This window comes from Spermophilus citellus, assembly GCF_964194105.1.
Source record: "Spermophilus citellus genome assembly, chromosome: 18".
In the NCBI taxonomy this organism is placed as follows: Eukaryota; Metazoa; Chordata; class Mammalia; order Rodentia; family Sciuridae; genus Spermophilus; species Spermophilus citellus.
The window spans coordinates 52,985,717-53,001,287 of NC_138200.1; the positions used below are offsets into that span (position 1 = coordinate 52,985,717).

Sequence of the window (15,571 nt, forward strand, 5' to 3'; positions counted from 1 at the left end):
AGATGACCTGGGGACCTGGCATTTGGAAGCAGACTTGAGTTGTGTCCCCATAGTCATCTCTCCTTGCCCCAGGCTGCCCAATCCCCAGGTCTGGAGCCTGCAGGGTCTGCTTCAGCTTGTCACTTAAATAAGTACAGAACACCAGCCTTGAGCCTCACAGTTTTATTTTCTCCTCATTCTCCATCCTTCCTTTCAGCACCATAAAGGAAAAAAACCACCTCTCTTTTCAAAATATTTTATCAGGTGTAAAGATTGTTTTTCTTCTAGGGAAGAATCGTCTGGATATATAGTTGATAATGTTTTTACCAAAACCTTAGGTGTCTTACCATATAAAACCCCTAATGTCCCATGAGGATACAATACAGAAAAAAATACAGAAATTAAAAAAGTTTTTTTCTTCTTTTTAAAACAGTATTTCTAAATCTCAGCAAGTTAATACAATAGTTAAAAAGCATCAAGGTTAATATTCATACCTAAAACTCAAGGTGGTTTTGGACAAATGAAAATGAATATTTCCTTCCTAAGCTGTTCCCACCTGCCTCATAGCTTCCCTTGAGATCTGGGTGACCCCTGTGCCCACCTCCTCCCTGGCCTTAGATGCCACAGAATCTGAGATCTTGGCAATGTTTTGTTTCTTTTTTTAAAAAATCGAAGTGGAAAAGCCTGGCTGTCACAAGCCCTGAGAGACCACAGGCACTCTGCCATGAAATGGCTGGCAGGTGGTCTGAGCTTCAGCACTGAGGGAGGTGTGAGGAGATCAGGGAGGCAGGATGTCCTTCCTCTGGATGTCAGGACCTAAGCAGACAGAGGCCACCTTGGGATGACAGAAAATGACTGAGGCACAGGGCGGTGTGACTTGCCTAAGGCCGCCCTGGGAGTTGGGAGGGAGAAAAGCATGTGGCCCTGACTCCACACTGCCCTCACCCTCAGGGACATAAACTGCTAGAGTCTGGTTTAGGGGTCTAGCCTTGGCTGGGCTGCTCTCCCTGTGTGCACAGCAGCTTAGGTCCTGGGGTTGGCCCTGCCCAGGCAAACCTTGCATGTGTATTTGGTTGCTCCCAAGAGTGGAGGACCTTCTACTCCATAAAGCCTCAGCAAGGCCCTGGGAGGTCAGGCCCTTGCAGGGTAGGGGCAGGGCAGAGAGCCCAGGCAGAACTGCCCTTGCATGAGCAGTTGCTTCCCGGCTCTGGGCTTGCAGGGATGGAACAGGAGGCCTGGGTAGGGGAAGTTCTTCCCAGACCAGGTGGTCAACCAGATCGAGTGTCACTGTGGATGGATGTCCCAGCGCCAAGCTGCCCAGGCTCTGCAGGAATCTTCCTCCCCAGCAGAGGGCCTGGCATCTGGCTGGCTGTTTGCCCCTTCTAGGCCTCTCTTGCTGCTCAGCGGGTGACAAGGCACAGCTTCAGTGCACCAGCACCAGGAAGTCCAGACAGCAGGGTCCTGGTGCTGCCCCCAGCCTTGCCAGGCAAAGCTGGCTACAAGATCAGGGAACTTCAAGACCAGTGGGAATTTTCAAAAACAGTCCCTCAGGTTGGAGCCTGGCACCTTGAAACAGAAGCCTTCCTGTGTGACTGGGGAACGGCCCCTGCTGTCTAAAGGCAGGTGGCAAGAGGCAGTGCTTCTGTGGGGCCTGAGCAGCTGCAGGCCTCCTCCCCAGGCCCAAGGCAGATGGGGGACAGTGGGTTGCTGGCCAGCTCTGCTGTACCAAGCCTGGGGTTGACCCTGGTTGCACAATGGCAGAGTGGCTTGTGTATGCCTGGATGCCAGCCAGTACAACTCCCTTTCCCCAAGCCAGCAGTGGCCTGACCACCCTAGCCTGCACACCAGTGAGGAACAGGTTGCTCTCCACACCTTGGCCTCCTGCCCCTCGATCCAGGGTGCCCCAGAGCCATGACATTGGCTGGGGGCACTGTAGTGGATGGGCCTGGGCCTGGGAGGTCAGAGCTGCAACCCCCCTGGGGGGCAGGCAGGCTTTTCCTGAGCTCAGCCGCATGTGGATAGGGAAAGTCCCCAGGGAAGGATTGGTCCCGAACCAGAGAGGTGTCTGGAGGGAAGCAAGGGGCTGCAGAAGAAAGAAGAGGACATGTTGGCTTTGATAGAAGAGAAGAAGCTACAAATCTGTCATTTTCAAAAGCAGGCCCCCACCCCTGTATGCTGTTGAGTCCCCTTTCTGTAAAAAAAAAAAAAAAAAAAAAAGTGATGCCCTCTTGGATTTCTACTTATGGCTCCATAACACAGATTGGAGACTCCTGGAGGAGGCACCTGGTGGCCGGAGCCAGCTGGACCCTGGTGTGTCTGGGCTGGGGAAGGGACCCTGTATTGGGAAGAGCAAAGTTCTACCTAGCAACGTGCAGACCCTTTAAAGTGAAGGGTGATTTTGTTTTTAACTTTTTATGTTTTCTTTTTAAAATGTAATCGCCCTTGAATGCAAGACCCTGGGAAAAGCCCTGGGCTGGCTAGTAAGGACACAGCCCTCATGTCCCTCAGCACAGTCGGCTGGTGGTGGAAGGCTGGTGGCCGTGCCCAGGAAGTGCTTCTTTGGCTGGTTCTGATTGTGTTTGGAGTTTGGCCTTGGGTGAGGCCTGAGCAGGGGGTCTGGGTGGCTACAGTGTGGCATGTGGCATGCGGGCAGCGTGCATGCGAGGGTGCAGGCATGCGAGACAACATGGGCAGCAGACAAAAGTAATGAACCCTGGACGAAGCTTGAGAAGAGATACAGAGAGTACATAACCCAGTCCTCCTACTAACCCTCGGCTCACAAACTAGGTTGTGCTGTAGATCTGTAGAAAATCATGTTTGGAAAGAATGGCACTGGTTAGGCAGCCAGGGGCTCCTGGGCTGGCCTAAGTCCTCTGTCCTTGGAGGGGCCCAGAGGCACAGAGCAGCGCTGCTTCCAGGCTCCCCAGGGACTGACAGGGGCTCCTTCCCTGTCCCCTACCCTCCTCCCCCCAGCACTGGGCACTCAATGGAGGGGACATGGCCCAGGGATGGGCTACGGCTCAAAGGGCTGACAGAGGCCCTGCTGCTCCAGATGCCGGCAAGTTAGCTGGTCTACGCCTCCTCCTCCCCTGCAGACACCATCAGCCGCATGGCCACCGGAAGGTGGTCCGTCAGGCCAGACAGTTGAGTGATAAAACTGAATTCTTCCACTTCCTGAGTTGGGGGGAGGGAGAGAGGAAGCATTCTGATTAGTCCCAAAGGACATCCTGCAAATGAGGGGCCTGGGGGCAGAAGATGGCAACCTCGGGGGTCCCCGAATGTGGCCTCCAGGCTGGGGTTGTGCAAATGGGGCCTAACGGTCTGAGGGAATCACAGCTCTCATTTTAAAAGAGCATGGACTGGGGGTGGGGTCCGAAGAGAGCCTCAGTGCTGTGGAGGGCTGCGGGGCCTGTCCCCAACTCACGGCCTTCCAGTCGGGGCACAGCCCCTCCTCGGCATGCAGCATGTAGTCGATGCGACGTCCATTGCCCTTTAGCAGGTCCTTCCGCCCTTTCTGACCAGACCCGGGACTCTTGCTAGTGGGGAAAGCCAGGTACTCCCTGCGGCCTTCCTCGCTCTCCAGGACCCTGTTGATGGACAGGAATCAAGGTGAGGTTCCCACACCTCCTCCTCCCCTGCAGACACCATCAGGAACTTGCAGGCCCTGTGTTCTCTTTCTAAAGTGAGAGAGGAGTAGGTCAGACCAAACTTCTGGCTCAAGTTCTGTCTTCTCTGTCGCTCCACAAAAGACACAGGCTGCAGGGAAGCCAAGACAGAGCCTGTTGAGTTTCTGGCTGAGTGGGGCCCTCTGGGATCTGTCACAGGCTGTCCTGTGCCCATCTCGAGCTGGCCAGTCCTTGCTGTCCCATCTGAACTCAGATGTTGATCTTGGAACTCTCCTGGCTGTAGTCAGGTTGGGCCCCTACTTGCTCTCCAGAAGGGTCTTCTGCTCCAAGTCAATACAGACCCTTTTGGGGAACGTGGTCTTTGCCACAAGCTTTAGGGACCTGTCTTTCCTGGAAGCCTCTGTTCCTCCCACTCCATGACTATTTCAGGTGGCAGGAAGCTGAGGGAGACAGGAGAGTACCAGGCCCCATCAGAAGACTCAACTTATATGGATCTGTCTCTAAGCAACAGTGCTATCCAGATTATGTCCCCAAACCAATGAGCCTCAATTTCCTCCTCTGTGAAGCAAGAATGGTTGCCGTGAATCCGAGATGCTTGGGGAAGCTCACTGCGTGCTTAAGGGAGGACAGGCAAGTGGGGTGGGACCCACTTGGTTCTGGGTCTTCTGATCCCTTCCTGGCATCTTTGCCCTAGAGAGCAGGGTGCCCGGCTCCTTCCTTGCAGCCTTTCCCCTGGAGCCTGAACATCCCTGGACAGGTGGCTTAGTATCACTCTGGGACTTCCTGTTGCAGAAGGCAGGCTCAGGCCAGGGGCCGGAGTAGGAGACACTGCTCAGGCTGCCAGATGGTTAATGCCTGGACACACTGAAAGGGTGCCTGGAAATGTTGGGCCAGCTAATGGGTTTCTACCAGGTTTTTATCAGCCTTAAGATAAATACGCTAATGACATTCAGAACATTGTTTCGGCTCAGAGATACAATCCATTACTGTCCTTTGCCTTTGATAATTAATTCCAGCATCAATGATCTGAGAGTTACTGATAGTCATTTTTTAATCATCATCTCATAAAAAGATAATTTTCTCAGCATAGGATGATGTTTCAAATTTAGTCTATAATCTAATTAATTGGCTCAAATTAGCTGCTAGGAGCCACCGCCATGGCTCTGTGCAGGCTCAGGCTGTGAATTATAAATCAGTTCTGCTGTTGGCCTCTCCGATGTCTCCATTATGGAAGCTTCACTGGGTTCAAAAACGAAGCTTGGCTGAGATGTGACTGTGTCTACTCGGGGGGTGACTGACTTGTGTTCTCTGCTCATGTTTTCATTTGCCTAATTCATGCTACAAACTGCTAGTTCCCTTCTTCAGACACCTTACCTAGCTGCTCTGCTATAGGGGTGGGCCTATGGCCAGGCCCTGGAAAGTGCTGGTTCCTTTTCCCATACCAGCAGGGTCCCAAGGCAGGCTGGGCCTGGGGCAGAATGAGTCCTTAAAACAGGAGGCCAGACTCTGGCTGCCGGTTTAGGAAACATCCCCTAGAGACCCCAGAGTCTTCACCCAGCTCTGAGCTTCTCAACAAGGCTAGTCCTGGAGTGTCAGGGCCTGAGGGCAGCAATAGGCTTCCAGCTTCTAGCTGAGACCCTGAGGCTGTCAACAGTAGGGGCAGATTCTCACAGAAGGAAACCCCTCACTGGCCTGAGCCAAGGCGGCTCTCCGGGCTCCTGCCAGCCTCATCTCCCTACCACCTAAGTCGGGACCTCAGGGTCTCATAGACCTGGGAGGTGGTTGGGATGGGGTCCCACCAGCAGCAGCGTGGATACTTACTTTTGCAGATTGTCAGGGGTGCACACATCCTCATCGTAGAGGCCATTTGTGTCCAGCAAGGTACCTGGAGACAATGTCAAGTGTAGTCACTGGTCAGTGCAGGCAGGGTTCAGTCAGGCCCAATGGGCTGGCCTCTGTGGGTTGCGGCAAACAGGGTGCGCCAGGACGGGGGCCTGTCCCCAGCAGGGGGGCCTTGTGGCAGGGTCCTAGTGATCGTTCCTTAGGAAACCTGGGACCCCAGCACCCAGCCAGCTCTGACCCCCAGCCCCGCTCACCAATGGCCCACGGCTTCTCTTCCCCAGGCCCCAGGCGGCAGGGGTCCTTGTAGCGTGTAAACAGGGAGTGCTGCTGCTCCAGCTTGTCATCTGTGCGGAGAGGAACAGGGAGGAAATGCTGTGGGGTTATCACCTGTTCTAGGGGGCCTGCTCTTCTTGGTTCCTGTCACTGATTCCTACCAGATGCTGCCAGGTCGCTGTCCTTTAGGTCACCTTTAGGCCACATTTTGTCACTGGTTTTCTGTGTCCTTGAGAACTACCCCATCCCCCACCCCATAACACTCACCTTAGACTTCAAGTTCCCTGTCTGAGGTCAGAGGTCATTGTCCCTCTTGGGCTCCAGGAGACAGTGACCTCAAGACCTTCCCAGATCCTCTTGTGGGGGGCTGGCTAATGCTGCCCCTGCCGGGACTCCTGGCCTCTTCACAGATCTGAGTGCCTGGCCCTGAGGGAGGAGTGGACTCCACAGGTTCAGAAAGGGAGGGACTTGCCTGGGGTTCCCATTTGTCCTGCCAACTCATAGAGCCAGAAAGGCCTTTCAGCGACCCCTGGGAGGGAAGACCACTGAGTGGGGTCTGGCTAGGTGGGATACACTCCCCCAAGAAGGCCTGTTGTTGTTGGGGATTGAACCCAGAGACACCACTGAGCTACATCTATAGAGCCCTTTTATTTTTTATTTTGAGACAAGTTCTCACTAAGTTGCTGAACTTGTTATCCTTCTGCCTTGCTGGGATTGCAGGCGTGAGCTTTTTGGTAGTGGGGATTGAACTCGGGGGCACTGAACCACATCCCCAACCATTTTTTTATACTTTATTTAGAGACAGGGTCTCACTGAGTTGTTTAGGACCTTGCTAAGTTGCTGAGGCTGGTTTTGAACTCATGATCCTCCTGTCTCAGCCTCCTTACAGGCATGTGCCACTGCACCCAGCTTGAAAGCCTCTTCTTTTGTGTGCTGGGTCTCCACTGTGGCTCAGGAAGATCTCAGGAGCACTCCAGTTTGGAGTTGGCTACAAGCATGTGACTAAGACAGGGGACCACAGGGACTGGGTGCTGGGGCAGGAGCTGCTGTACTGGGGATGACAGCCCCACTGCTCCACAAAGCACCCGTGGAAGATGGTCCCTTTCAGCAAGCTGGCGATTATGTGTTTTATGGTGGGACCCCACTCTCCCTGCTCAACCTGGAGCTCCCACTGTCATCAGGAGCTGGCTCCTTGGCCAAAAGAGATTTAAACAGCTATCATCTGCTGTCCCCAACTGAGGGCACCACCCTGTGCTCCCAGTGAGACCTTTGGGTTTCCTGCCTCACTGAGGACTAGGCTGGAGCTCAGACCGCATGTAATTACACCCATCCTCAATTTGCTTTGGGAGCTGTGGCTGGTACAGGGGTGACAATCAGTAAGGGTTCCAGGCCGAGGGAGGCTTAGAGCTGCTCAAATCTCTTGTTGGTCCTTATAAAATTAAAAAAATATATATCTACATATTTTTTTGGTTGTACTGGGGATTGAACCCAGGAGCACTCTACCACTGAACCACAGCCTGTTTTTAAATTTTTTTTATTTTGAGATAGTTCTAAGTTGCTGAAGGTCTTGCTAAGTTGCTGAGGCTGGCCTTGAACTTTCCGTCCTACCTCAGGATCCCAGGTTGCTGGGATTATAGGCATGTGCTACCATGGCTGGCAAAAATCAATTTTTTGTTTAAATCAATTATTTAGAATTTCACAGTTGATGAACTTGGAATCTTTTAGTTTAAAAGTTTAATGCATGATGCCCACTATTCAAATTCCAGCTCAACCACTTACTGGCTATGTGACCTTGAGCTAGTTATTTAACTTCTCTGAGTCCCGGCTTCCTTTTCTACACCAGGTGGAGAAATACAGCACCTTCCTCTTAGGGTTGTTAAGAACCTTAAATGAAATGGCAGTTAGAGCTGAGCCTGGTGGCTCATGCCTGTAATCCCAGTGACTCAGGAGGCTGAAGCAGGAGGATCCTAAATCCAAGGATCCTAAGTTCAAGGCCAGCCTCGGCAACTTACTAAGAAACTTAGTGAGATCCTAAGCAATTTAGAGAGATCCTGTTTCAAAATAAAAAATAAAAAGGACTGGGGATGTAGCTCAGTGGTAGAGTGCCCCTGGGCTTGATCCAACAGAGAAAAAGAGAGGGAGTGATGCGGGTGAGGGGGGAGGTGAGAAATAGAAATTAGAATCCCACCTGGTTCAAAGTAAGTGCTGAATGTGTGCTCTCATATTATTCACTAACTCTCCCTGAGTCCGAGTTTCAGAGGCCTTGAGCCTCCCTTGTCACAGGTTTGTTTTTAGGGCATTGCTTTTTCTCCTGCCAGCAGCCTCTGAGCTTTCGAGGTAGAGCGTGGGTTTCCTGTTCTAGGATTTCTTGGGGGCAGAGACATCATAGTCTTGCTAAATTTCCTGCCCACGCTCTCAGGAGGAGCAGGAAGTTCTCTGAGCTGCCTAACTCAAGTCTTTCTAGCTGTGACTGAAGCCCACACCCTGCGCTGCCCAGAGCAGCAGACCCAACTGGGGAGGGGGCCTCACCAGAGGAACAGTTGTCAAAGTTCAAATCTCCGCAGATGACGTCAAACGCCACCAGCTCCTCGGGGTTGGCTGCGCTGGACGAGGAGGTAGATTTTCGGAAATCAGCCAGCCAGTCCTGAAGCAGATCCAGCTGCTCACACCGGATGGCACTGTCCTCTGCAGGGCAGACAGACATCGGATGATGAAGCTTTTGCGGGGGGGGGGGGGGGGGGGGGCGGCCCAGCTAGGCCCCAGGCACCGATCCCACCCCCAGAAAACCATGGCCTGCAACCTACCTGGTGGGGCATGCAGGTGTGTGCAGGCGATGTACCCGACGATTCTTTGGTCCTGAGGTGTGCTTCCCACCTGCACCTGGGGGCCAGGGGAGGGGGGGGGCAAGGTGTCAGTGCACACCCACCAGTTATCATTGCTTAGGGTACAAAGGAACCCTCTAGGTCAAACCCTCTGGAGCCCTGTTTTGTGCCAGGCTCCTGGTACTCTGGGGTCCGGGTAAGGACATGACATGTCCTGCTTCTAGGAGCTTAAGGCCAGGTGTGGGAGAAAGATGCATAAAGAAAACATCCACCCATGGTGTCGCACTGCCCATGAGGATCTATGTAAGGCTTTATAGGGGCAAATACAGAATACACAGACAGGTTTCTCCCCAGTCCCTGCCATCTCCTGGTGGCCAGAGCACCCACCGACATGACCCTCAGTTCCTGTCCACTACATACATGTGGTGGCTCTGCCTCCCTCCCTCAGCCACATGCCAGACCTGATCCCATCTTTGTGCTTCTTCCCTCTGAACCTCAGGCCAGACACCCCTCCAGGCAGACCCAGCCTCAAAGCCTGCCCCACCCTCCACTCTGAGGGGCTATAGACCTTGCCACCCTCCCACAGTCCTCACTCTCTACCCCTGTGGCTGCGTGGCAAGATGCTTCATCTGCTTTATAGGCCATAGTTCCCTGAGGTCCCTCAGTCTTGGATGAGAGCTCTGGCCTGTGTGTCCATGGCTCTGAGTCAGTTCTGGCCTGTGTTCCTGGGCTCTGGGCCCAAGATCCTGGGCTGCTCCTTCCTGCACAGTGGCCTCTTCATGCCTTCACACTTCCACTCCACTTGGACCTCTGTCCTGGCCTCCTTGCTCACCTCCTTTATCAAGGACACAGCAAGTCTAAATGGGCTGGGGCAGAGGAGGCCATTCTGTCCACCCCTGCCCAATCTACACATGACCCTGGCAGGCTGTCTCCAAGTGTTGGCTTAATAAAACTGTACATCATAAAGATGACTCAAAATGGTCCCACCCCAGGTGGTAACCCTCAGCATAAGATGGGTCCCTGTGGTTGGGGCCAGCATGGGAGGGCCACAGAGAGATGCTTCCCGCCCCAAGTCTGAAGGCTCTTCAAGACCCTCTGAACATGCTACACCTGATGGAGGTCACTAGGGAAGAGTCCTTCACCCAGATATTCCCCAAGGACTGGTGTGGGTACCTGTCCCTGGAGGCCTCTTTTGATCCTCATCTTTCCAGCCACCTGCTCCAGGGGCCCAGTTGGCATCTGTCTCTCCTTTCACCGCTGAAGCTGGGTTGGTATCTTCTCTCCCATCTAGACTTTCTCATCAGCAAACCGCCCTACCTTTCTCCAGCTCCTCACCCATCTCCCAGCCTGATGCCCATCTTTCCTTCTCTGGCACCCATAGGATGAGTGTCTGGCTATTTGAAAATGGGCTCGACAGCTGTGTAAAACGTGGCTGTTTCTAAACTCATGTGCTCGCCCTTCACTTCTTGCCCATACACCAGATCCAAACCCCACAGCATCCCCTGCCCCGAGAATGACTCTGTGAAGTCACGTGTCTTCGATGCCTACTCTTGCAAAAGCACAGTGCGTTGTTAAACCACAGTGCTCCAACAGGGCACAGGATGGCACTGTCACCCCACATTCCTCGGGGAACACTCCATGAGCACTTAGCACTTCTCACCCCAGCTGCAAGGTTGACACTGAATGTCTGCTCTTCTTATAGATGGACACACTGAGGCCCAGAGAAATTAAGCCATGGGTCAGGAGGCTCAGATGGGAAGGTGGGTGTGGATAAGGCCTGGTGGCCCACACACTGCTCTTCACTGTTTTCTGAGCCTCTGGTACCTCTGCCCGCTTCTTTCCAGCCACCTATTGTTGGTCTTAATGTGCCAGCCTCTCCCTTGCTCAGCACTTAGTGACACTTGCCCTGTGCTGAGTCCTATGTAGGGACAGGGCATATGGGCAGAAAGGCATCTGACTCTGTCCTGTTGCCCTGAACCTGCCCAGAGGGAAGACACCAGCGCAACAGCAGGGCCACAACCGCCTGTCACACACCCTGCCTCTTCCTCTTAATCGGAGTGTGATCTTGCCAGGATCCACTTTATTATTTGCTGGGACTTATTGATTCCTGGCTTGTGTCCTCGGGAGCCACAGAGTCTTGTGTTTCTCTTGCAAAAACAAACAATCACACCGAGAGTCTGTGCCTTTTAGTTCTGGTGGGCAAAGACTGTCAACAGAAAAGGTGCCCAGAATTGGGCTCTGTCATACTGAGACAAGAGGAATTCCCATCCCTTCCTTCACAGGAAGCTGCATTTTCCTAAAAGATCTGAAGTTCCAGAGTAAACTGTGTGTGCAGGCCTGGAGGAGGGAAGTGACAGAGGAAGGGAACGTTGTCAGCACCCTTCCTGTGTCCCTACCCCTCTTTCCTAGCCCTTGCATGTGCCAGGCACAAGCTCCACTCTCTAGGGCAATGTGTGAGCCCTCAAGGCCACAATACAGCTGGGCACAGAGCTGAAGAGCACATGAAGGGAAGAGCCTGCTTGTGCCAGGCGTAGAGGCCCCTGGGGGAGTGGACAGAGCCCAGGCTTCGAGGAGAAACCCAGCGAAAAGGTGGACCTTCCCAAGGCAGTGGAACATGGCAAGGGGGGTCAGCTCTGGCAAGGGGGAGGAGGGGGCCCAGCTCCAGGAACTAGGCCAGACAGCTACAACCACACTGGGCCAACACAGGAATGGAGCCCGGGCCAAGGTGGTAGGGTTGGAGACATAGGGTGGTGCCAGGGATGTTGGAAAGCAAAATGAAGAGCCTAGAACAGACAGGGTGGGCCCAAGGAGTGGTCCAAATGGCTTTTGGATAGTGGAACTAGGAGAGGGCAGCTCGGGGCAGATGCTGAGTTTGGTTCAAGGATGAATGGGATGTGTCCTGGAGGCAGTCAGATGCGGGGCTGGGTCTCCAGAGGAACATCTGGGCTGAGACAAAGCTGAGGGTCATCAGCAAGGGCAGAAATGGAAGCCATGGAGTCACATTCCCTAGGGAAGGTACAGGTTTGGCTGCAGTTGTCCCGGCCTGCAACCTGGGCTGTCAGCAGCTGTGCAAAATGTGGCAGGCTCATGCTGCCAGATCTGCCATGGTGTCAAGAGAAGCTGCAACCTGGGTTTTATGTAAAATATCTTGATTTTTAAATATTTGTCAATTTTAAAAAAAAAGCTTTAATGACATGGACCAAATTAAACATATTTGTAGACCAGTTTGAGAGCCAGGAGGTAGAGAGAGACAAAAAGAACATTCAGCACAGAGCCATAAAGGAGGGGCTGTCCCAAGGAGACCATTGTTGACCTTGGTGGGAACAGTGGTCTGGGTACCAGACAAGGAGGGAAGTGAGGGGACATGTGGGTTGGCCTGCCAGAAGTTGGATGGTGGTGGAGAAGTGTCTCTGGCCTCAGAACCGTCAGTAATAGGGCAGAGTGTGAGGGCACACCCTCTTACTCCAAGTCTGACAATATATACCCTTCTTCCCCAGAAAGTCACTCTAGTTTCTGAGACAAAAATATACCAACAGAACAGAACACCAACGGACCATATGCCAGAATGGGAAGGCTGGATCTACTTGCCAGAGGAGTTTTCAGCATCTTTGACTGTGAATGAAGAGCCAGAGCCCCGACTCTGTCCTGGTGGAGCCGCACAAGAGACACTGAGCACCTGGAGGGGAGCCAGGGCTCTAAGGTGCCCGCCTGGCCCCATCAGACTCTGTGGAGACATCCGCCCTCACTCCTGCAGGTGACAGTTCACACACCAGCATTTTCCTGGATAGGCTGAGTGCGATGGTATTGAGATGGGAACTAAGAAGTAAGGGGACCCTACCTGCTCTGGGCCTCTGAGCCGTGCTCCTTCCTGCTGAGCGTTGATTTCTCACCTTAAAGGAGAGAACCAACACCCACAGCAGCTGCTGCCTCTGTTGGGGGCAAAAAGCCCTGTTCTACATCAGCTGGCCAAGTGATGCTTCAGAAAACTCTGGAAGCATCAAGAGTGACTTTTGGATAGAGAACAAAAAGTCAAAATTCTTTGCATCTCAGGCTCAGTGGAAGATAATGTTTAATGACCAAATTACCATGGTCTGAAAACTCCGATTGCATCCAAATTAGCAGAAATAATTATGATTCACTTTAATTAGTGACTATGGAAGCAAAGCCATGGGCTGGTGGGCAGAGAGCCTGGCCTGGCAGCTGCTGACAACCAGGAGGGAGGGCTATTCAAGCCAGTGAGGCTGGTGGTCTTGGTGAGCTGTACCCTTCATTTGCACTGGTCTCCGCCTCTTGTGAATGGAGCTGGGGCCTGTTTTCTCCTCTTCCTCCCCCATCGCTGCCATCATCACCATGGCCGTCATCACATGATCTACAGAGCGGCTCTGAATCCCTCCCAGGCCTCATCTGGATGGCTCACTCCCAGGCTGCCCCCATTTTACAGACAGGGAAATGGTGGCTCAGAGATCTGATGAATTGACTCAGATCACCCAGAGAGTTTTGCCTGGATTTTGTCCCTATGTTTGTATTTCTCTTGTCACTGCACTGGTGACAAGGTTCAGTCCTATGAAAGATCTTGTCTGCCTCCCATTCATCCCCCAGAAGAGATGGAGGGAGGATGCCCAGCTGCAGCCCACCTTCCCACGTGGCTCGGGCATGACTGGCATGTGGCCCTCAGGTTGGCCAAGGCCTCCTACCTTGAGAAACAGAGCTCCCTTAGAGGCCAGGGCATCGAAGCTGCGCCCGTTGGGGTAACAGTGATAGGCCACGTCCATGACTGGGTAGCGGCTGGCAAAGAGGAGGCCGCTGTTGAGACACTTGAAGCTGCAGCAGCCGCGGCAGCCGTAGACCCCGACGTCATACAGGATGTACTCAAAGTAGCCATGCAGCTGCTCTTTCAACTTGGCGGCTGCCCGCTTGTCAAACACCTCCTGCAGGCACAGGAAGTCCAGGTTGGCGGGGAAGAAGGCCGAGACCTCATGGTCAAAGGCCTCGTCTGGGTGCCGCCTCCTGCGGGCGGCTTTCTTCACCACCGAGGCCTTGTACAGGAGCTTGCTGTTGGCACCCGGCTCCCCGGCGCCACCGCCATCCGGCCCAGCTCGAGCCTTCACCAGGGACTCCCTGGAGGCCGAGGGGCTGCCCAGGCTCCCTGAATCCCCATCCCGCTGATTGTGGTTGGGCGTCTGGCCCCTTGGGCCTCCACCAGCCCCATTCCTGGCTTGGCTCCCAGTGGCAGGATCATCGCCTTCAGGTGGCCGGCCCCCCTCCTCGCCACCAATGCGCACAATGCAGGCGTCCTCAAGGTTGCCATCAGCTGGGTCCCCAGGGGCCGGGCCATTGGCAGCCTCGTCACCCGGGTGACGCCCGCCATCACCCTTGTATTCCACAGAGGCTGTCCTCTTAATGCTCCCAGGGACAGCCCGGGCCCCGCCATCGCCGCCCTGTGGTGACACAAGGCTGCTGAAGCTGGCCGCACTGATGGAGGTGTTGGTGGGGGAATCAATGTAGATTTTGATCTGGGGCCGGGCCGCCCCATTGCGGATTCTCTGCCCGATCTCTTTGGCCCGCGCTTGGGTGTTGAAAAGGTTGTTGAGCCTGGCCAGCGAGTCGGGGAGGAGGCAGAGGTTGGCGGTGGCGAAGCAGAAGCTTTTGCCAGCCCCTGTGCCCTTCCATTCACCAAGCAGGGCTGCCCCGCCAGCCGGGCTCTTGTCTTCCAGCCGTGAGTAGATGTAGGGCCGGCGGGCAGACTGCAGGGGAGACCAGAAGAGAAACCCGAGAAAGGCGAAGGGCAGAGCGGCCACCAGGAGGGCCAGGTAGACAGGCGTGAAGAGGGCGGTGCAGAGCAGCTGCAGGCAACACGGGTCGTCTGCCCGCTGGCGCTTCTCGTAGGTGGTGGGTATGAAGGAGGCCGCCAGCCGGTCCACCAGCCAGTAACATGGGAAGATGAGGGCCCAGGACACAGCGTGCAGGGCGGACAGACAGCTATTGGGAAAGGGGGTCGTGTACAAAACCATCGCAGCTCACTGGGCACCGCGGCCAGCCCAACTACATGGTGTCCGTGGCAGCTGTGGCACTTTCCTGGGCAGGGGTGGGCACGTTGGGGGCAGCTGGAGGAGGGGTCACCTCCTTGAGAGATTCGACTCTAGATGGCTAATGGCGAGTGCTGGCCAGCAGGTCATGGATCACCTCCGTGGGCCATGCTGGGTCATCGGAGCCTACGGAGAACCTGCAGAGACAGAAAGTGAGGAGGCTTTTATTGAACTTTAAGGAGCAGGACTGTTCTGGCGGGAGGACCAGGCTGGAGCCAGCAAGCTCCTAGGGGCATTTGGGGGTCAGGAGACCCAACTCACTCAGTTTGTCTACCTGTGTTTTGTCCTCCTGGAGTAAACAGCTTGGGCCTGACTGTCCCTAACTGTCTGGATCTTATGACCTAATTGCTTGAAAAATGGCCCCAGTTTTCAGATGGCACAGGTTTGTTGGTGCCAAGGGGATATGCTGGAGATCCTAGAGGATGCCTGGATGACACTGGCAGGAGCAGCATAAGTCCTTCTGAAGCTAGAGGCATTTTTAAACGGGTGGGAGGTGACCCTGGGTTAGAGAAGCTGCAAACATGACATGTCACTGAATTCAATTAGGTTAGGACACAGGGCAATGTGGCTGGCAGGGCCTGAGAGGACAGTGGCCCACCACAAACAACCCCACTCTGGCTGTGGCCCTGCCTGGGGACCCAGCCATAGGTCCTACTCCCTCTGGACCCCAGAAGGAACCCCTCAGCCCCCACCAGCACGGATCCTGGTATAGCCTATGCCTTATCAACTGCCAGAATGACAGTTACCCAGTTACAGGGACCCTACTGTCCCTGGGACTTCTGGAGAAGCTCCCTAGGATGTGTGGGTCTGGCCCAAGCTTTAGTTGTTCTCTTGCTGATTCTTCAAGATGCAACCCCAGAAAAGGCCTCAGCCACCTGAATATGTCCACCCTGGGTCCAGGTCCCAGACTGTACAGGAGCCACGGTGGGTCTCAGAGCAGGCC

The 15,571-nt window shown here is 54.2% G+C and overlaps 1 protein-coding gene across 2 annotated transcripts in view; it reads right to left on the minus strand.

Moving 5' to 3' along the window:
• Nucleotides 1-201: 201 nt before the first annotated feature.
• The window catches only part of SMPD3 (sphingomyelin phosphodiesterase 3), an 83,113-nt gene continuing 67,743 nt past the window's right edge, over nucleotides 202-15,571 (minus strand). For both annotated transcript variants that reach the window (XM_081275493.1, XM_081275494.1), the window contains exons 3-9: nucleotides 13,237-14,765; nucleotides 8,525-8,600; nucleotides 8,250-8,405; nucleotides 5,702-5,791; nucleotides 5,427-5,490; nucleotides 3,404-3,566; nucleotides 202-3,153 (exon numbers count right to left, since the gene is read on the minus strand). In XM_081275493.1, the coding sequence (XP_081131619.1) occupies nucleotides 3,052-3,153; nucleotides 3,404-3,566; nucleotides 5,427-5,490; nucleotides 5,702-5,791; nucleotides 8,250-8,405; nucleotides 8,525-8,600; nucleotides 13,237-14,553 (1,968 nt within the window). In that variant the 5' untranslated portion in view covers nucleotides 14,554-14,765 and the 3' untranslated portion in view covers nucleotides 202-3,051. The remainder of the gene's footprint in view (nucleotides 3,154-3,403; nucleotides 3,567-5,426; nucleotides 5,491-5,701; nucleotides 5,792-8,249; nucleotides 8,406-8,524; nucleotides 8,601-13,236; nucleotides 14,766-15,571) is intronic.